The 21,524-nt window shown below is 36.7% G+C and overlaps 1 protein-coding gene across 1 annotated transcript; it reads right to left on the reverse strand.

Annotated features, from left to right (window-relative positions):
- Nucleotides 1-1,048: 1,048 nt before the first annotated feature.
- On the reverse strand, nt 1,049-20,863 carry MFSD13A (major facilitator superfamily domain containing 13A). The gene is made up of 9 exons (XM_039361727.1): nt 20,519-20,863; nt 17,577-17,834; nt 16,813-16,892; nt 15,720-16,169; nt 13,831-13,948; nt 12,166-12,262; nt 4,945-5,116; nt 3,556-3,749; nt 1,049-2,540 (listed from the first exon to the last, which is right to left on the reverse strand). Exons 2-9 carry the CDS (start codon nt 17,739-17,741, stop codon nt 2,287-2,289), a joined length of 1,530 nt encoding a protein of 509 aa, XP_039217661.1. The 5' UTR covers nt 17,742-17,834; nt 20,519-20,863; the 3' UTR covers nt 1,049-2,286.
- Between the last annotated feature and the right edge of the window lie 661 nt (nt 20,864-21,524).

The following is a 21,524-nucleotide window of genomic DNA, read 5'->3' on the forward strand; positions in this document are numbered from 1 at the left end:
ATCCTCTACCTAGCTTTCATGGCATCCTTTAAGACAGCTAGGATTCTTACATTTCTAGACAAGCTTTCTTCAGTTTAAAACATTCCAATGAGTTGGAGGAACACTTCCAGGTTATGCAGCCAAGCTGGCCTAATATAATTTGTATTTTTGTTATTACTGATATTTTAATAATATACTTGAGTTAGTGGCTTGATTGATCCTCCTGCCACCACCTGTCTTGGAGCACCACAGTTGGCATCCACCTTCTGACTCTAGCAAGAGAGAGTTCACATTCCTGGCAATTTAAAAGTCAAAATGCAAAAAAGTGAAAGTCCTACAGCACCATTGCATGGCCATGTAGTATAAATGTGTGGTGACTAAAGGGTTCAGCTACTCCTTTTCCTTAGTGATAAAACAAAATCAAACTTAACTGAAAAAAGAAAAAATACGATGTAAACCTTTGCATATCTGACTCAATGTCTGCATTGCTCTCTATTCTGGGCATGTGGATTGTGCCTCTGTGCCTGTAGTTTGGCATGCAAGCTAAATTCAGAAAAAAATGAAGAGATTTCATCGGATTAGTTTTTCCTTCCTTTTTTCTACAGAAAGGAAATATAAAAGTCCTCACAGGACATACACAGAAAGTTTTGACGTAGAAAGACAATTGATTTTCTCCCTGTTGCTCTCAAAGTTTGCTGTGATATTGATTTGAGGAAAGGATGCTGTCTACCAATAGTCCTTAGTGCCCCGCCCGAAAAACAGATCAGACCAGAACTGTAGGAAATACTATAAAGGTCTCACGTTTCCTAGTAGGTAATTGTGACTTCTCTTACATGTATAATAACGAGAGAGAGAAAGGCTTAGGACTGGTTCATATTAAGTATATTGTCCTGATACCATCACTTATATTTGTATACCCTTATAATAATTGTACATTAATATGATTTGGTGAAGCCAGCCAATAGCCTGAGATAGGAACAAAATACTTTTGTGAAAAGCCATCTCAACTACCATATAGCCACCAAATCAAACCATCAATGTCTCTCATGCACACACACATAACGCAAAATAGATTTTAAAAAGGACGTTTAATGAAATGAAAATCAATGTAATCAGTATATAAATTGAGAGCAATAAATTACTGAAGCCATCCAACAATACAAAAGCTGTAAACATTTCATCATCTTGATCCCTGTTCTTTGAAGGCAAAATGGCAGTTGCAGCAGCTAGGCTACTGTCTAAACAAAGAAAGTGAGACTTGGCACACACAAAGGAGGATACAACTTGGTCCTTACAGGAAATGTAGCCCAAAACATTTGGGGAAATCAAGGGTATTTCTAGGCAATTTCCTGTGATCATTATTTCTGCATAAAAGTAATTTCATAGCCAGTTCTGCTCAGCAAGTGGCAGCTTTTTTAGCACAGGGCAGAAAAATTCAGAAAACCAGAATTGTTGAAGAAACCAATACTTGCACTGATTCAGTAGAAATACACAGACCACTCTAGCCCTTGCTCTCCTTTTGGCAGAACAGGAGAAAGTGGGTTTTCAGCATAAGCATTAGGACTAGTGATTGAAAATGCATGTTTTCAAATTCTGACAGCTGCATCTGCCTTTAGTACTTTCCTTTTAAAAACAAATTTCTATCTTGAATTATGAGTGGGAATACAGTATACATTCATTCTCTTGAAAAGGATGAACGTTGACAGTACATGACCAGTTTCAAAACCACAGAATCTTAAGTGCTCTACTGCCCACTGTGAGAAATCATTAAGTTACATTTATTTTAGCTGTATTTGGTTAAACCAAGTTTGACCACCAATCCAATGCAAAAAAGAATAGAGATAATAGAATACTATAACCCTTATTGTCACCTGTGACAAAGCTGTCTATAAACAGTATATGGGGGTTGTAATACAAAGAACAGAAGGTTGCCAATTTACTCAACTCTTATCTCTTCTTCATTAATATGACTATTTATAATCTGACTGTTTAGTTCCAAGCCTGGAAATGAATTAGAATCAATATGATCAGCAAGTTAATTGACAAAATATCACTTTTTCTGGACAACCTTGGATACAAAGATACAAACTTTCAAACCTCTATGAATTCTACAAGACTGACCAGACTCTGGACGGCCTCACAAGAAATTTCAAGATAATTCAAAAGCTTCCATTTATTTTCCACTAGCCAAGGCTGATCTGAAAAAGATGTAATAAATTCCCCTTTGCTCCCACTTTTTCCTTTTTAAATGGGTCATGCAGTCATTGACAGTGAGAAGATGCTGCTCACTGCTATCTTCACTTGCAATTAAATAGTCTTGATTTCTCGAGAGTGACTCTCTGTAAAAGCTTGACGTTGAGATTTCACTGTCTGAAGGCGTCTGCCGTGCAAGCTGAATTGTGACCAGGTGAGGAGCTGCAGTAAAGCACAGGTCATGGGAACAAAAACAAGGAGGTAGAAGCAGCCCTGGCGTAGTGTAGGTTTCCAAGCTACACTGGAAGCCAACCTTGGCTGGGCACTCACTATACTGCTCAAGGGATCCCGCTGAAAAATGTCATAACCTGGTCAAAAAGAAAGATGAGAATGAGAACCTGGGTCAACACGAAAGATGAGAATGATTTCAAGAATTGAGACGGTCTAGTTTTATCTTGTCATTGTCATTTTTACTGAAAACTTTTTTTCATTTCTTTCCCCATTGTATTCAGGCACTTCCAGATTAACAGCTGTCCTAATGCCTCCATTATCTGCTTTTGTAAAAATAATGAACTCAGGCTTGAACAAGTTCTCAATATTTATAACCAGGACATTATTGGGATGGCCATTTACTTCTTTGTAAGGCTACTTGATTCACAGGGCAAAAAGGAATAATTGTCCCTTCTGATCAATCAAATATAAGATATACCATGCCTGTTCCCTCGATTTTGAACCAAAACTCATTTTCTTTTCTCTTTTTAGCAAAATAGTAAAAACAAGTGCAGTTGTAAGGGCCACGTGACAGCAGGGCAGTGGGGCAGGGGACTCTGTTCACTTTTATACTGCAACTGCACTTCTCAGGAAGATCTTTCGCTAGAAATACAAATATTTCCCTGCATGAAGTGGTCTTAGCAAAACAAAAGAAAATGAAATTCTCTTAACAAGAATCCTTAAAAGTTTAGATTAAAATATTTTCCATCAAGCATATTTAGTGTAGGAAACCCCCATTCCTTTTGGCGGAACCTATTGGGTATGAGGTTTATTCATGAACAAAATATCCTAGCTTGTTATTTCAATCACAAAGCTCACTGGTATAGTATCTAAAAAAGCAAAACATGAACCACCACATCACTAAGGGAAAGGGATTGTTTTTCTCCTGTAGATTCATAGTTCAGCAAAAAATGTAGGACAAGCTTAAGAAGAGCTTTTCTAGATTTATTCTAGACTTATTCCCCAAGAAAAAAGATTTGTAACTAATAAGCTGATAATAAAAAGCAAAACAATGAATATTGTCATTGCTGATGTGTTATCTGCCCAATCAGAAAAGCTATCAGTTATCCTGCTCTGATATTCCATCCAATTCTCTCACCGCCCTTCACCTACCAGTGTAAGCAGAAAGCAGCCAGGTGCCAATCAAGGGGGCAAAGGTTTGGCCTGGTTTAGTTACCAAGGCCACCATGCCAAACAAGAGGGCTGAGGCAGCCTGCTGCCTCCGATTTAGCACCAAGTCTTCATCCACCAAGTCAGACACTACCAGGTTCAGCAATTTGCAAGTCCCTTCAGTAAACACACGGTTACTAAGGAAAAAGAGAGGGAGGCTGTTAACAGAAAGCACTAGCATCAGGCTAAGAGAAATTTCATTCTTGGCTGATTTGAAACAAGTGGGAGTTAACTCAGTGCAAGAAACTCTCTGTTTGCTTATGTGTATGTGTCTATAAATATACGCATGAATGTAGGTGCATGTACATCAGGAGTGGGAACCTATTCCTGGCTCAGGAATTCTGGGAGTTGAAGTCCACAAGTCACAAAGGGGTCATTGTTCCCCACCTCTGATGTACATGATATTCAGGAAAAGACCCATAAAAGGAATACAGAAGCATGTGGGGAAAGGTGCTAGCTGCAACACCCACAGCTCCCTCCAAAATTTATCAGCACAAAGTGTAAAAGTTCATTTGTACAATTTTTAATATTTCTTTGCAATTAAAAATATGAAAAAAAAACCCCTTTGGAATATCATTACCACTGAGGTGAGATGTTTCCTAACCCTATTGTCCGCCTCGAAGGTGCTGAAAACCTAGTTTTATCATCAGGTCTTGGGTTCTCGTGGGAAATCTAACTTCAAATGGCTGTATTGCGTGTAAGATTTTGATTGCACTCTCCTGTGTTTTCTATGTCTACCTTTTAATTGTCCTAACAGTCTGTTCGAAATATGTGATAAATGAGCAGGTTTGATAAGCTTCTCTAGGACATAAAACATCTATTTCCTTCTAACCTTCTTCCTCACAATGAAAATGCATCAAATTTATCATAACCTATTCATACATTTCTTTATATCTTCTAATTTCCTGTGGCCATCACAATCTGACTTTAATGAAAAATAAAAATAATAAAAATGTGGGCTCTAGCTAAAAAACCTGTCCCCACTTTAATATGCTCCTCAGCATGGCACCAACAATAACTCTGTTCACCAAATCATTAGCCACAATGACACATATTAAAAAACCTCATTCCTCAGGAGCTAGATTTGTAATATTAAAAAAAAAATGAAAAACCCACTGAGCTTCAGAAATCTGATTCTTCAGTCGTCTCCAAAAAACATTAGTATCTCAAGAGATATAAGTAATCAAGCAGGCACCCAGAATTAAAATGTTAAAGAATTTAGCTTCACTTCTATGACATCAATGTATGTCTAATATTTTATCATAGCAGGCCTCGCCTATTATGTTTACCTAGCCAAATTCTCCAGTGTCATAGCAACATAGCAATAAATACCTGGCTATGAAGAAACAGAGCAGGTAGATCCAATCTGGTCCAACAAGAAACATAATCACACTGAGCAACAGTTTCAGGAAGAAAAGCCCTCGCACCACAGCATATACGCCCCACCTCCGGCAGAGAGAGAGGAAGTACAGGTTATTGAGGTGAGGAGCGACGTAAGAAACACCTGAAGCAAAGAATAAATAAAGGAGAGTCAGAGCTTAATGGCACAATCTCTATTTATATACAAAAGATCCTGGAAAGAATCTTTCATCATCTGGAGGAAGTGTAGGAAAAAAACAGACCTGCCTAAAATCCTGAAGTTAATACCAAACTAGAGGTGTTTTTTTCTTGGTAATGACTTCCTTTGCATTTATGTACCCAGCAAGAAATGAAGACATAAACTTATATATATTCTGAATAAACCAGCTAAAATTACTTTGGGGACCTTTGATTTTAGGAACTCAAAGCATAAAATGGATCTGATTTCACTGCACTAAATATCATTTTTAGCAGGGCAGACTAGACACATATCTTACAACCAATCATGTTCCTCCTTTTACAATAGCATCATTACCCTAATCAATCAACCATAATAAAGGTCAGACATAACTAATGTCTGATTTTTTTTCCTCCAATCAACCTTTATTATGATCAAAGATCAACGTAAGGAGGGTGCAATACAAAAAAATTTAAAACATAAAAATACAACACAAAAATAAAATTACATAAAAGTATAAAAGGATAAAAACAAAAATCTGAAAAAGGTCTAAAAATAAAAACAAAAGCAATAAATGGACATTAAAACATACATTTTATTTTATTATTAGAAATCTTGATACCTTGTATTATTTCAATATAGTGATGTTAATAATAATAATAATAATAATAATAATAATAATAATAATAATAATAATAATAATAAAGTTGGAAGGGACCTTGGAGGTCATCTAGTCCAACCCCCTGCTCAGGTAGGAAACCCTATACCATTTCAGACAAATGGCTGTCCAGTCTCTTCTTAAAAACTTCCAGTGTTGGAGCATTCACCGCTTCTGGAGGCAGGTTGTTCCACTGGTTAATTGTTCTAACTGTCAGGAAGTTTCTCCTTAGTTCTAGGTTGCTTCTCTCCTTGATTAGTTTCCACCCGTTGCTTCTTGTCCTGCCTTCAGGTGCTTTGGAAAATAGCTTGACTCCCTCTTCTTTGTGGCAGCCCCTGAGATATTGGAACACTGCTATCATGTCCCCCCTCGTCCTTCTCTTCGTTAAACTAGACATACCCAATTCCAGCAACCGTTCCTTATATGTTTTAGCCTCCAGTCCCCTAATCATCTTTGTTGCTCTTCTCTGTACTCTTTCTAGAGTCTCAACATCTTTTTTACATCGTGGTGACCAAAACTGGATGCAGTATTCCAAGTGTGGCCTTACCAAGGCATTGTAAAGTGGTATTAATACTTCACGTCATCTTGATTCTATCCCTGTTAATGCAGCCTAGCAATGTGTTGGCTTTTTTGGCAGTTGCAGCACACTGCTGACTCATATTTAAGTGATTGTCCACTACGAGATCCCTCTCACAGTTACTACTATTGAGCAAGGTACCACCTACTATACCTGTACATTTGGTTTTTCTTGCCTAAATGTAGAACCTTACTTTTTTCACCATTGAATTTTATTTTGTTAGATAGCGCCCAGTGTTCAAGTCTGTCCAGATCCTCCTGTATCTTAAGCCTGTCTTCTGGAGTGTTGGCTATTCTTGCCAGCTTGGTATCGTCTGCAAATTTGATGAGTTCCCCATCTATCCCCTCATCCAAATCGTTGATGAAGATGTTGAAGAGCACTGGACCTAGAACAGAGCCCTGGGGCACCCCACTACACACTTCCCTCCCTGTAGATGCAGTTCCATTGAGGATCACACAGAGTATGGTCGGTCAGCCAACTACAAATGCACCTGGTGGTGATGCTGTCTAACCCACATTTTTCTATCTTATCAAGTAGTAGGTTGTGATCTACTTTATCAAATGCCTTACTGAAGTCCAAGTAAATTATATCCACAGCATTCCTCTGATCCACTAATTTTGTCACTTGGTCAAAGAATGCAATAAGATTTGTCTGGCATGATCTGTTTTTGACAAACCCATGTTGGCTTTTAGTAATGACTTTGTTTGGCTCTAGGTATTCGCTGATTCGTTGTTTGATTATCTTTTCCAGAATCTTCCCAGGTATTGAAGTCAGGCTGATAGGTCTGTAATTTCCTAGATCCATGTTTTTTCCTTTTTTGAAGATGGAAACTACATCAGCTCTTTTCCAGTCCTCTAGTAGTTCCCCAGTGCTTCAGGATCTTTGAAAAATATAGTTCAGTGGTTCTGAGATCACATCTGTCAGTTCCTTGAGAACCTTGGGGTATAATCCATCTGGTCCTGGTGATTTGAACTCGTCTAGGCTGGACCAGGTACTCACTTACCATTTTCTTGCCTATCTTAACTTGTGTTTCTATTCTGCTTTTTATGGCACTATTTTTGATAGGTTGGGCTGTTTTTTCCCTTTGTGTAAAGACAGATGCAAAAAACGAGTTAATAGTTCTCCTTTCTCCCAGTTGCTTGTCACCTTCTTGCCACTTTCCCCCACTAATGGACCAATCATTTCCTTAACTTTTTTTCTTGTTTTTTACATGTTAAAGAAGCTTTTTTTTGTTATTTTTTACTTTGGTCACAAGCCTCAGTTCATTTTGAGCCTTAGCTTTCCTCACTTCATCTTTGCAGGCTCGGGCTATTTGCTGATATTCTGCCTTAGTTATGTGCCCCTCTTTCCACTTTTTATACTTGTCCTTTTTATCTTTCAATTTATCAGAGAGTTCTTTATGCAGCCATACTGGTTGCTTTTGGAGCTGTTATTTTTCTTCTTTGTTGGTATTGTGCTAGACTGGGCTTTTATTATCTCACTTTTCAAAATTTCTCAAGCTTCTTGAGTTATTTTCTCCTTGAGGATTCTTATCCATGGAATCCTTCCCAAGCCCTCTCTAAGTTTATTGAAATTAGCTCTCTTAAAGTCCAAGACTCTAGTTTGACTGTGCTTCCATAATGTTGAATTCCAATATTGCATGATCACTTCCTCCCAAGGTTCCTGTGGCTTCAACACCTTCTATCATTTCATCTCTGTTAGTGAGAATTAGATCCAATATGGCTAATCCCCTAGTTCCCTTCTCTACTTTTTGGGAGACAAAGTTGTCAGCTAGGTGCAGAGTTTGTCTCCCAGTTGATGTCAGGATAATTAAAGTCCCCCATTACTATTGTGATGTGTTTCCTACATACCTTAGTTAGCTGACTAGCAAAAAGTTTATCTATTTCCTCTGTTTGGTTGGATGGCCTATAGTATATACCTATGGCAGGGGTAGGCAACCCAAAACACTTAAAGAGCCACTTGGACCCGTTTCCCACCAAAAACAAAACACTGGGAGCCACAAAACCATTTTGATATCTAAAATGAAGATAACACTGCATATATCCTTTTTTACCTTTATTATCAGTGTGTGTGTGTTTGTGCATGTGTGTGTGTTTGTGTGTGTGTATGTGTGTGTGTATATATGTATACACAAACACACACAAATACACAAACACACACACACCCATAATAAAGGTAAAAAAGGATATATGCAGTGTTATCTTCATTTTAGATGTCAAAAGGGTCTCTCTCTGTCTCTCTCTCTCCCTCCCTCTCTATCTGCCCTTGGTCTGCCACTCCTCTTCCCCCACTCTCTTTCTCTCTCTCTTTCCTCTCTCTCTCTCTCTCTCTCCCTCCCTCTCTCTCTTTCTCTCTTTCTCCCCCCTCTCCTATCTGCTGCTCACCTGGCAAGCTTCAAGCTGTTGTCCAACAAGCAACCTCGTCTCTTTTATGACTCATGGACTTCAACTCCCAGAATTCCTGAGTCAGCCTAGCTAGGCTAGCTAGCTCTCTCCTGCCCTTCCTGCTTCCTGCAGAGACGCAGCAAAGGGAGGAGCTCCACCCAGTAAGCTTTTCAGCTCCTCGGATAACACTGTGAGTGCACTCTCTTTTTTTCACACACACACACACACACACACACACACAAACACACACACAGAGAGAGAGAGAGAGAGAGAGAGAGAGAGAGAGAGAGAGAGAGAGAGAGAGAGAGAGAGAGAGAGAGAGAGAGAGAAGCGAAGCGAAATTGCCTCTCTCTGTCTCTCTCTGCAAAGGCTGAGGAGGCTGGGAGCCACAGGGGAAGGCTCAAAGAGCCGCATGCGGCTCCGGAGCCGCAGGTTGCCGACCTGTGACCTATGGCAATGTCATTTTTCCCCCTTTTATATTGACCCAAATGCATTCAAGACAGTTTTCATCATTGTTGTACTCTATTTCTGTAGAGATGTAGTTAATTCTTATATAGAGAGCAACTCCACCTCTTCTTTTATTTGGTCTGTTTCTTTTAAATAATTTAAATCCCTCTAGCTATGTGTTGCATTTGTGGGTTTCATCCCACCATGTTTCCATAATGGCAACAATATCATATCTGCCCTCATTAACCTGAATTTCTAGTTCACCCTGTTTACTGTTCATACTCTGTGCATTAGTGTATAGACATTTGAGTCCTTTATGACTGGCCCTGTGTTTACTTTCTACATAACCTGTGTGGTGCCTGAGTTCCCCTATTTTCTTACCACCTGTTTGGCTAGTGCACTTTGTGTGGCACTTGCTATTAAAAGCTTGATTTTGCTTGACAGCAAGGTTGATATTCTTGTCCACATACACATCTATGTTACATGCCCTGATAGCCCTATAATTTTTACATTGCCGGGGACAGGGATGTTCTGTATCAATTAACTCACTGTCCCCATTGTTTAAATATTCCTCCAGAAAATCTGTGAATTTATTGCCGAGTAACTCATTCCCTTTCTTTGATGGATGCAAACCATCTCTTTTGTACATTTTTTCATTGGACCAATTACAAACATTGTGACTAATATAGCTAATATAGCTACTTATAGCTTAGAGTATCAAAAATAGAGAAAAATATTCTGTCAATATTAATTACTTTTTAAAATAACAATATTCAATAAAATCTAGCTTTTTCATACAGTTTAGAATATAACATTGAGATAACCACTGCAACTCACACCGAATTGTAATATGATCAAACTTTTGATCGTTAATTATTGAATATTAAAGTGCCCATTATGTTCTTACTTGGTATGTGAGTGTGAGTGTGTTAATGAAAGGAAAAAAATAGATAAACAGAGCAAATTTAACAAGAATCAAAATACTTGAAAAAAAATAGAAGAAAAATAAAAATAAAAAAATATAAAAACAAAACATTGGGTTTATAGCTTCTATCTGTTAATTTGAGATATTTGCAAAAATTTAAACTTGATTATATTTGCCAGGCTGCGTGAAAGGTTTTATATGTGGGAACAATTCTGGCTTAAATTTAGTGAAACTTCTATATATACTATTTTGCCAGTATCTCATATTCTCCAAGTTAACATTTCCAATGAGATAGCCATATCTTTCTTTTAATGTTGAGCAAAACTTATTCTTCCTACTGTAAACACTTATTTTGTTAAATTAGGATGTTTTCTTATTTTTTTTCTGAGATTATTCCTAGTAGGTTGTGGTTTCATTTCAAATTTAAATTCCAAGATTTTCTACATTAAATCATGCATGTCTTTCTAGTATTTTTGAGGCTTTCTACATGTCTAACATCTGTGGTACAATGTTTCTGATGTTTCATGACATTTCCATTCTCATTTCTCAATGATCAGTCTATCTTAGATATTACTGCTAGAGTTTGTATACCACCTTTGAAACACTTTGCACTAATTTTCTTTTAGATTATAACTTGCTGCAAATTTTATAGATTTAGTCCATAATTCTTTACATTGCTGTATAGACACTCACTACTACAGCATTTGAAATTAAATCACTCAATTTTCTGATCGCTGAAAATCCATCAAAATCAATAGGACTCTTTGGCAGATGCCATGATGAGTATGACAATAAGCTTTTCCCCAGAGAAGGAAAATTGAAGCATGCATAGATATTGTTCTGAATATTCATTCTGGTTCTTTCAGCCAAAGAACATGTCAATTTCTGCAGAACAGGTCATGTTTGTTCTCATTGTGTACATACTTTAGATTACATGAATTCAAGTTTTATATAACTAAAGAGCCTTTCACAGTGACATAAGTAAACATTAATTGATTCCTGCTAAGCAAATGCCTTTGCATAGCACTAACATCTCTAAGGACTTTTTCCATTTAAAATGGAATAAATATTTATGATAAGTAAATATCTCAAATAGGGTTTGAGATTTGTTTTGTTTTAAAATTTAGAAGTCCAAACTTATACTAAATAAACCACATTCTGCATGATTCTATATCCTAGATTCATTCTGGACTTAAAAAAAACCTGTACTAAGTGAAATTTTAAAAAATATTGTAAATCTAGATTTTTAAATTAAAGCTCTCATAACGTACACCCAATATGGATGATAGTTAGGGATTCTGGAAATATTAATCCAAACCCTTTGGAATAAATAAATTTGTCTGACTCTTGAACATTGGTTTCCATATGGATCTGAACTATACTATCTGACAAAGTGATAGTAGGCACTTTAGTATCACTCATTTGTGGGACAGAGAGAGGGAGTTAGGATGGTAAGGAAGGAGAAATCACTAAGGAACTTATTAGCTACAATAAGCTTATCCAGTAAACTGTTAGAGGAAAAAGGAACTATGAGGATACAGAAAAATTTAATGGAATTCTGTTTGGTTGACTTCAATTCTATAGTCTTGTTACAGGTCCTATTTGTTTTCATGAAATTCACACACAAAGAATATATATATAATGCTACCTTTAAAAGACTACAGTTTGCCAGACTTAATTAGGAGAATGACCAGAACTAACTTACATAATTTGGATCTATACTATTGGATACTGCATTTCTTATCTATAAACTTCCTTTTTTTTTTCTTCAAGAAATAGAAAGAAAAAATGTACTTCCAGAAAATGGTGATCCTAATGATTCAACTGAGATGGGTCATATATTTTCTATCTTTAAAGAGGAATAACATCCATTCTCCAGTCCAGCTTTACCTGTTTCATACCCCTAAATATGCCCAGATAACACAGTCATTATACATTGCAGATGAATACATCTGCAGAACAATTTCTGGAAAGCCAGAATCTATGGCTGAGCAGTGCTTCTTACTATTCCCACCTTGGACTTACCTAGAAGAAATGATCCCATTGAAAGGGAGATGCGATCAGACAGCAAATGCTCCAGGAACAGAGGGAAGAAGTTGCTGTTAAAGTGGCAATGAAAAACCTGCAAAACACATTTATAAGACCTATAAAAAGACAATTAGAGAACAAATAACATACTGTATCCCTAACGCAATACCTGACTCGCATATTTGTATACAAGCTCAAGGATAAATATTCAAGCCAGTTCAGTGGATCTGTATTAAATCAGAAAGAATCAAATCTGCTCCAGAGAATGATGGAACCAAGTAATTTATATTGCACAATCAACTCTAAGTAAACCCTTTGAAGGGAATAATTGCAAGATTACTGCAACATGCTCTACATGGGGCTGCCCCTGAAGAGCATTCAGAGTTTTCAACTGGTGCAGAACACAGGTGCCTGGGTAGTAAATGGTGCCAGATATATGACACACATAGCACCACTTCTGTGTGAGCTGCATTGATTACCAGTATGTTTCTGGATGCAATTCAAGATGCTGATTTTCACCTTTGCAGCCTTACATGGCTTAGAACTGGATTTCTTGAGGGATTGTCATTTTTCCAAGTTTCTCTACCCATCCAACTTGATCTAGCAAAGTAGGCATGCTGTAGATCCTGTCAACCAAACAGTGTTGACTGGTGGGGATTAAAACGTGGGCTTTTTCTGCAGTGATTACTGCTCTATGGAACATCCTCCCTTCAGAAAGTAGAATGGCCCCAACCCTGTTAGCCTTTCATAAGACCCTAAAAACCTGGCAGGAAAATATGAATATTCTCATACATGCCTCTATTGACATCAGGGTGACAAAATTATTCTAAAAAGGGTTATTCTTTATTATTTTCAAGATGCAGTTGCTGCTGACTTTGTAACACAACAATTATTTCTACTACATTATCCATTATTCCAGTTGTACATTATTTTTGCTAATATGCAAAAAAACCACAGAGTCTGCACTGCCAATTAATACTAATACTATATCAACATATATCAACATCTGCAAATGTTAAGCAGATCTACTCATCATATAACAAGGAATGCCATATTTGAAGACAGAATAGCTTTATAACCTTTCTTCTTGTAATATAAAAGTACTGAAGAATGCAAAAAAGGAACTTTTGTTCTGTTGCACACCATAACTTTTGAATATTAACTTTAAATTTCTTCCCAAAGGGAAGGCATTGCTTTTCTCTTAATGAAAAAAGCATAAAAATATTTAGACTTCTGAAGAATGTTCTTATTCCATCATACAAATTATTTTGTCTAAGAAACGGGAAACTGAAGAGTTTATCATAAATCTTCCCAATAGCTGGCTTGTCATACACAGCCAAGATAAGACTGATTAGTCAGTTTCATTCTGACATCTTTCAGATCAACATCACTTCCTAATTCCAAATTTCCCAATCCATTGCTTGCTAGATGTGTTGAACTATAATTCTTAGAAATCTTAGCCAACATGCTCCTCAACCAGGCTGCCTGAAAATTGTAATTTAAACATATATTGAATACACTTGACCGAGAAAATTATTGGAGATTTATGAAATTATCTGGAAGATCATCAATATTCTGCTGGATAGGATCCCTATCAATGTGCTAACTGGGCTTTTACCTAGCAGCCATACTGTTTTGTTACAGGGACTATGCAACCCCTACCTGCATTAAATTCATGGAGACAAACCATAGAAAATTCTGGTGCCTGGAGAGCTGTTTGAGGTACTCAGCCAGTGTGATTCTTTTATCTTGATTTCTAGAGGGATTATCAATGTATAATCTGCAGGAACAAATTTCCACATTTTAAAGACAGTCAGTATAATGAATTTGGGTTATCTTCTTGAACACTTATTTTCTTGGTTAGGTAGAGAGGATAAAGTTCCAAAACAATCATGTCATGCAATCATATCAGGATACAAATGAATAATAGTCTCTGTCTTGTGCTTTTATATAGAATGATGTATTTTTATCCAGCCACCAAAGCAAAAGCAACACAGAATACAATTTGTTTAAAAGAGAACTCCAATAAAACTTTCAAGTGTAATTTGTCATCATTTTGTTACAGAAGGCAAGCTCCATTTCTATTTACAGGGTTCATTTCAAAAGTGCTCAAGAATTATACAACTGAGCGTGAGGCCACTTAGGAGATACTTATATTTTGTTTCTTTTTTCTGTATGTCTCAATATTAAAGCTAGAAAGTTCATGGTGAAGGATAGAGGACACAAAGAAAGATAGGCAATTATCATCAACTATATTATATCAGAAGGGGAAAGTCTAGTGTCCTTCAGATATTTTGAGCCTCACTTTCCTCTAGGGGTTATGCCGATGAGATCTGATGGGAATTAAAATCCCTAATTTTTGGATAACAGACTTTATTATCTATTAAATTATATTATAAATTATACACAGAGAGGAGGTTTGGCATGATATTAGGGCACCAAAGTAGAAACTAAAAGTCTGTAAGGTTTGGCTCTGCCTTAGACACCAAGCCAACTGGGTGACTTTAGGCCAGTTACTCTCTCTTAGCTCTAGGAAGGAGGTAATGGCAAAGCACTACTGAAAATCTTGCCAAGAAAACTGCAGATAGAAATCATGAAAAAATCAGAAGAGAAGGAAACATAATTTTGAATAAAAGGAGATAGTGAGCACACATTAAAACATTTTATTCAAAACATTACAAAAAGTTTTTTAAAAAGCTAAATATTAGCCAAATGTTTTTGAGAAATCCAATCAAATAACCTTAGTCAATTGCTAAGTAGCCAGTTTCTGGCACAGTGGTGGCGAACCTATGGCACGGGTGCCAGAGGCGGCATTCAGAGCTCTCTCTGTGGGCACGCACACCATCGCCCCAGTCCTAGGCCTTCAGCTGGGTTTTATAAAACCTTTTTGCTTTAGGCCTCTGCCGCCATGTGCAAAAAAAAAAAATGGTTCAATCAATCAGTCAATTTCAACTAATTGCGGGGAAAAAAAGATCTTGCAAAGTTGGAATTGATTGATTGAACTTTTTAGTTCAGCCACACCCACCCGATGGGCCACACCCACCCAGCATCCAATGATGCATAAGTGGGTTTTGGGTTGCAGTTTGGGCACTCGGTCTCTAAAAGGTTCGCCATCACTGTTCTAGCATTACTTTTTTTATTTGGTTAGCAGAAAAAGCCCTTAAGTATCAGAGTGAACAGGCTTGTTCTGCAAAAACCTCTTAGCTTTTTCATATACAGTATATGGATTAAAGCATCCAGTGTAGAGGGATTAGTACCAAATCCAGTTAGAATAACTTCATAGTTTAATAATGTAAATTTTCCACTACAGTTGGAAAGCATGTTTTTTCTGGTTTCCCACCTACCATGGATCAGGAAGCTCAGTCATGCACAGCTTTTTAAAAGACCTGTACTCTTTACAATTTTAAAATTTGAAAAGTCTTTGTCATTTCTTTCACAAGGAATAAAACAATACTTGGAAAAAGTGGGCGCTGTTTACCCACAATATTTTGTATACACTGGGCCAGTTATTTAAAATGAGAAAAGATACTGGACAACCAAACACCACTCACTCTTTTAATGCTTCATTTTCATCCCATTTCACGTGTCCATCTGTCTGAAGCCTTTGCCTCAGTAGCCATGTGGCCAAGGTAAAGCCAACTGCTGAGCAGAAAGCCAGAGCCACACAGAATACCCTGAAGGAGAAGAAGTCCTCTTTGTTCCACACAGCATAGGACATAAAAACTGAGAGGGAACCAATGGCACTAAAGAGTGAAGAGTAGAAGTTGAGATCAGTCCTATCCTTTGCAGACACAGCAAGATCAGCAAGCAAAGCATTCTGGTTTAGATCCACCACAGTAAGGAAGCTGTCATATAGGCAGAGACAGATGAGGAATTGTAAGCCTGGGTTGGCCCAGGCAATCCAAAAAGCCAGAAATGATGCGGCAAATAATGGACCATTGCGGCTTAGAGCTTTGAGTCTCTTTAAAACAACTTCTGGAGTGGAGATTGCTATTCCAGACCTAAAAAGAAGGGGAAAAATGGTCCATGAAAACTGGTTGAACTTCACTCCATTTCATTCATTCATTCTTAAACTAGACATCATCTTTTTGCCACATAGTAAGCTAATTTGTCTCAAGCCTGGATTCAGAGTTTCTTCCCTGACATTCTCCTTTTGCTGGAAACTACTTTCTACACAAGTAGAAAGTACCATCAAATTTCTCAAAAAGTTGAAGGCCTTTCTCCAAACTAAACAAAAGGAACATTTTGATATAATCTAAGCCTCTGAAAGGTTGGTTCAAGATCCACAGGATTGTAGTCTAAATTGATATAAGAGGGTAAGCTTGATTACTTCACAGCCTATCAACTTACAGAGAAATTAAAAACAAAGGCATGCGTATTAAGAAAAAAAAATTCTTGCCAGTACAGTAATAAAGCAAGCTACATAGCTATCTTTTTTCTGTGGAGCTTCCAATTTTAAGCTAGTTTCTGACTAGGGTGTCTGAATGTCTGCAAGATGCATTGCTACGAATAGTATGAAATCTGACATCTTTAATGAAACATGTAATTATTACATTTTTTCAAAAAACTACTGTCAATGAGCTTCCCTCTGTTTTCCTATGCTGTTCAGACTTTGAAACAGGACATAAATGAAACTCTGCTTACTGCTGGGTGCTAAGAAAAGCTCTGTCACTCAACCAGCCAAACAGAGGATCGTTGAGGCTGTTCCAGATCAGAAAAATAGTCTAGGAAAAAAACAAAAAAAAATGAGACTTAGATACTGAAATATTTAACCTAATCTATTATTTTACAAGTTAGCCATGCCTATATTGGGAAGAATATCCACAATAACTGAAATGCCTATATACATGCCCTTTTAAGGAGTTGCTTAAAGGTACACCAAGAATGTCCACACAAGATGCAAAGCACTTTTACCCACTTTGGATCTGAATATTGCATACATCTAATCTAAATAAAATGTTGTTATGCTTATGCCAGATTCTTTCAGACTAATTACTGTACTCTGAAATTATTTATTACTGCAACTCATTCACCTAGATATTCACCTGTCTGAGACGGTATAGGTTCTCCTGCTTGAGCAGGGAGCTTGACTAGAAGACCTCTAAGATCCCTTCCAGCTCTATTCTACTCCATTCCATTTTAAACTTTACTCAGAATTATAGCAAGCGATAGTTTTGACATTTCACTGCCACTGAATCATCACAACTAATGCAAATGCTATAAGCATGCATATATTGGTCACATGTTTGCATACATGTGGCCAATACTGACTGATGATAGTTCACACATCTACTGGACTTTTTCTATGATAACTATGCCATAATAAATTATAATTTAATTTCTGAAATATCACATGCTATCTCATGAAAGGAAGGGCCTAACGTGGATTTTCAAAGTTAAGAACTTACCTCCCCAATCCAAAAGGAAAGTTTATCAATTTTATATATAGAAACAAAGGTGTCCACATAGTAGAGGAGAAACACGTTATGCAAAATTGAAATAAAGAGAGACAAGGATCCATAAACTACTCCAATGGGGACGTTGAATAGACAAGCTAAAAGCCTCAAACCCATGTTGATTCATGTTCTGATGTCACCTCCAGTTCCAAAATGATCTCTTTGTCCAGAACTTGCTGACTTGTTGGTGGGACCAAACCATCATCAACTCTGTATGGGCAGACAACAAGAAATTGGGCAATTTAATGTTTGGTTTTGATACATGCCCTACTCCTCTTTCAAAGAAAGAGACAAGTTAAATTGCAACAAAGAAACCAACTTCAGCAAGTCTTGCTTTGTGCTTCAAAACCTACATAGGTTGTAGGAAAGGAAATTAATAATAGGATATATACTTTACAGCAACAAAGGAATAATGCATCAGATGACAGTAGGTTTCAAATCAAACTGACTGCTCACTAAGCTCTATTGTATTATGAATATTTATATACATCTAATACAAATCAAGTCAACTTTTCTGCTGATACATCTTCATAGTTTTAACTAAGTGTATGAAATTATTTAAAATTAATTTTAAATCAAAATTTAAAATTGAACAAACTAGAATGTCTTAAGCTTGTATACTATCTCAAGATGTATGTTAGAATTGTAAGGGGAAGATGGAAATCATACTCTAATTTGAAAGGCAGCTAGAATGAAGTATTATTAATATTAAATAGGAAGAGATGCTGAATGCCTAACCTTTTAAAAAGATATCTTTTAATGTGCTAACTTTATAACACATGATAGTCATCTTCTCATATAAGGCATTTCCAGAGTCTTTGGGCTATAGGATCTTGAATTCCCATTTTTTGTGCAGGCTATGTTCACACAATATGTACATTAAAAGTTAGCTGAATCAAGGTTTACGATTTTCTGGATTGATATAGTATATTAATTAACCACACAGAATGGTATTTATAATATTCAAGGGTGAAATGTGGTTTTCTTCCAAGTCTCTCAGTATGTTGTCTAATGCAGCTACAGCCTAACTTCTAAGATGTTTTTTTTGTTTTTCTATAGAGGGTTTATCCCCTTTCTGGGAGAAAACTAGAAATACACCAGCTTATGTGTTGTTTACAGAATTACAAGTCTCTTGATAGCACAAGTTTTTTGCAAGACTCCTTTCAAAAGAATATAGCAAGTTTAAAAATCAATTAAGATGAAATATATGAACTACAATACTTGAACAGCAGTTCACCTGGCACATTGGTACATAACTGCCTTAACCCGAAACGTTTGCAGATTAAAAACAAGAAACACAGTTTTTGCATTGGGATGGTGTTTTCTGAATTCAGACTAAGCTTGACCTTTTGCAATTCAATCTATATGATTCTATGTCACCATAATGTGAACAGAATTATTAGCTTTAAAAATTCAGATAGGAATCTAATGCAGTAAGGCAGAGGGCAAAGTTAGGAAAAAAATAAAATAGATTCTTAAATATATTTAAAATTAAGATTTTTACATGCAAAATTAACCTCCAATGATAGCCAACCACAACTAAACACTACTGTACAATCCCACAAAGTATAAGTTAAACTGAAACAAGGAAATTGTTTCTTATTCTTCAGCAGTGTAATCTGATTTATTTCCTCTTGCACGAAACTAAAGTCAACATTTTGACAATTATAATCAGAAGCATTTTCAGTCTAAATTTTTAGCCAAAATGTTCCCTATCTAAGCTATTAATTGGAAGCAAATCATAATATTCATACTCAAAAAGAAAATATTTGGCAGCTTAAGTCAACTAGAAAATCCCACTATGATTCATGGACTTTGTACATTTTTTGAACATAAAAAAACACATAAGAGTTTGTTGGATGGCATTAATGTTCAATGTTTAATTGGCTCTTTTGGAATCTGAACACCTTTTTTCCAAGAAAACACTGTGCCTTGTTCTATGACTATGTCATCTATTTTAAGAGTAAAGTGTTCAGGAGAGTTACCTGTTTGTTTTGTCTACATAATTTTTTAACGATAAAGAGAAAAACAATGGGAGGAAGAATAAGTAACTACAACTGAAATCTATGGAGAAATGATGCCAGGAACCATTAGTTTGTGGCAGGAATAAATGATAAAAGAAACTAGATATTGGCATTGGCACCAGGTGATAGGCACTGCAAACTGCAAAGGCTGCTGCTAGAAAAACTCAAAAAGTGAGGTGAAAATTTCATACACAAGCAGGTAGTTGGGTGCATATATCTGCCCTTCAGCCATACCGTTTTCCACAGAAGTATAACAGGAAAGTGACACAATCTACAATTAATCATCACATAGCACATATGTATATTTGCAATACAGTTTTGTTCTTGTGTACAGACTTCCGATGTCTAGATGAGTGTTTCTGAACTTGGAAACTTTATACATACATACATACATACATACATACATACATATAGTGGTTGGGGAATTCTGGGAGTTGGAATCTACACAATTTAAAGTTGTCCAGGTTAAGAAACACCGGTCTAGGTTCTTGTAGCAGATAATTGAATGGGAATACAAACGGGAGTTCAGGAAGCATCCTTCAGCTTGCCTGTCAATATGATACGACAGGCATTATCGAAGAAGCCGCCAAGAAGCCTAAAGAAATACCTCAATGGACGAATGGATAGTCTAACGCAGGGCAAGAATCTACATTTGTAGGAAATCAAGCAGTAGCAAGCTAATCGACCACCCGGAAAAAAACCACTCTAGGAGCGGTAACCCTTTAAAATTAGGATTAAGGTGGAATGACTGAGAACAAACATTCTTTAAAAGAAAAAAGACGAGGCAGAATTAAAGAGTTTTAAGACAGATTACTATAAACAAAAGAGGGGAAAAAAACACTCAAGGAAATTATGAAGAGTTTTGCCTACCCAGCCATCACTAACCGAACCCCACCGGCATCTACAGCCCGAATTCGCCTGTTCCGTTTTTCAGAATCGCGCAGCCGTACTTCACTTCTCAGGAGCCCACCTCCGGAGTTTCAAGTGACGTTCACAGGACGGCCATCTTTAAAACTGAAAGCGGCGAAGCTTTAAATGCCACGTTTGATGTGGGCAATAATAATAACAAAAATTAGCTCGTTGTCAGGAAAATGGTTGTTGTTGGAGTGATATTACTAATTTTACCGAGATCCGTATGCTTTGCGTCCAGCTTCAGGATGTTTTCTTCTCGGTCTCAATTTTTTAAGTATATTGTAAATCCTGTTTATGTTATAATTCCAGACTGTTGTTGTCCTTTGATTGTTGTCAAACGTATGTAGGACATCATGGAGATGATATGCAGATCAGTGACGTGGGATAATGGTGGGGGTTTTTTCCAATACAAGTCGGTAAGTTAGAAATATTTAAGTATTTGCTCAGTTCATTTGGATTCCAATGTAGCAGCCACCAAAACAAGATCTGTAATTTTAAAACATAAGCAATGCATTTCCAGTATATCCAAGGAGTTAGATGCGAATTATGGAAAAGATTGTGGTTTTTATTCATTTTCGGGATATTGACATATTCCCCTGAATTGCCCTCTCCTTAGAAAAGAAAAACTATCACTGGAAGTTTTCAAGAATAGATTAGAGTTAGACAATCATTTGACCTGGATGGTATAAGATTTTTTGCTATAATAATAATAATAGTAATAATAATAGTAATAATAAATAAATAAATAAATAAATAAAGTTGGAAGGGATCTTGGAGGTCATCAAGTCCAGCTCCCTGCTCAGGCAGGTAACTCTATATCATTTCGGACAAATGGCTGTCCAGTTTCTTCTTAAAAACTTCCAGTGTTGGAGCATTAACCACTTCTGGAGGCAGGTTGTTCCACTGGTTAATTGTTCTAACTGTCAGGAAGATTCTCCTTAGTTCTAGGTTGCTTCTCTCCTTG

Source organism: Crotalus tigris, unplaced genomic scaffold (genome assembly GCF_016545835.1).
Source record: "Crotalus tigris isolate CLP2741 ecotype Arizona unplaced genomic scaffold, ASM1654583v1 scf7180000019328.220996217465:2438092, whole genome shotgun sequence".
NCBI lineage: Eukaryota > Metazoa > Chordata > Lepidosauria > Squamata > Viperidae > Crotalus > Crotalus tigris.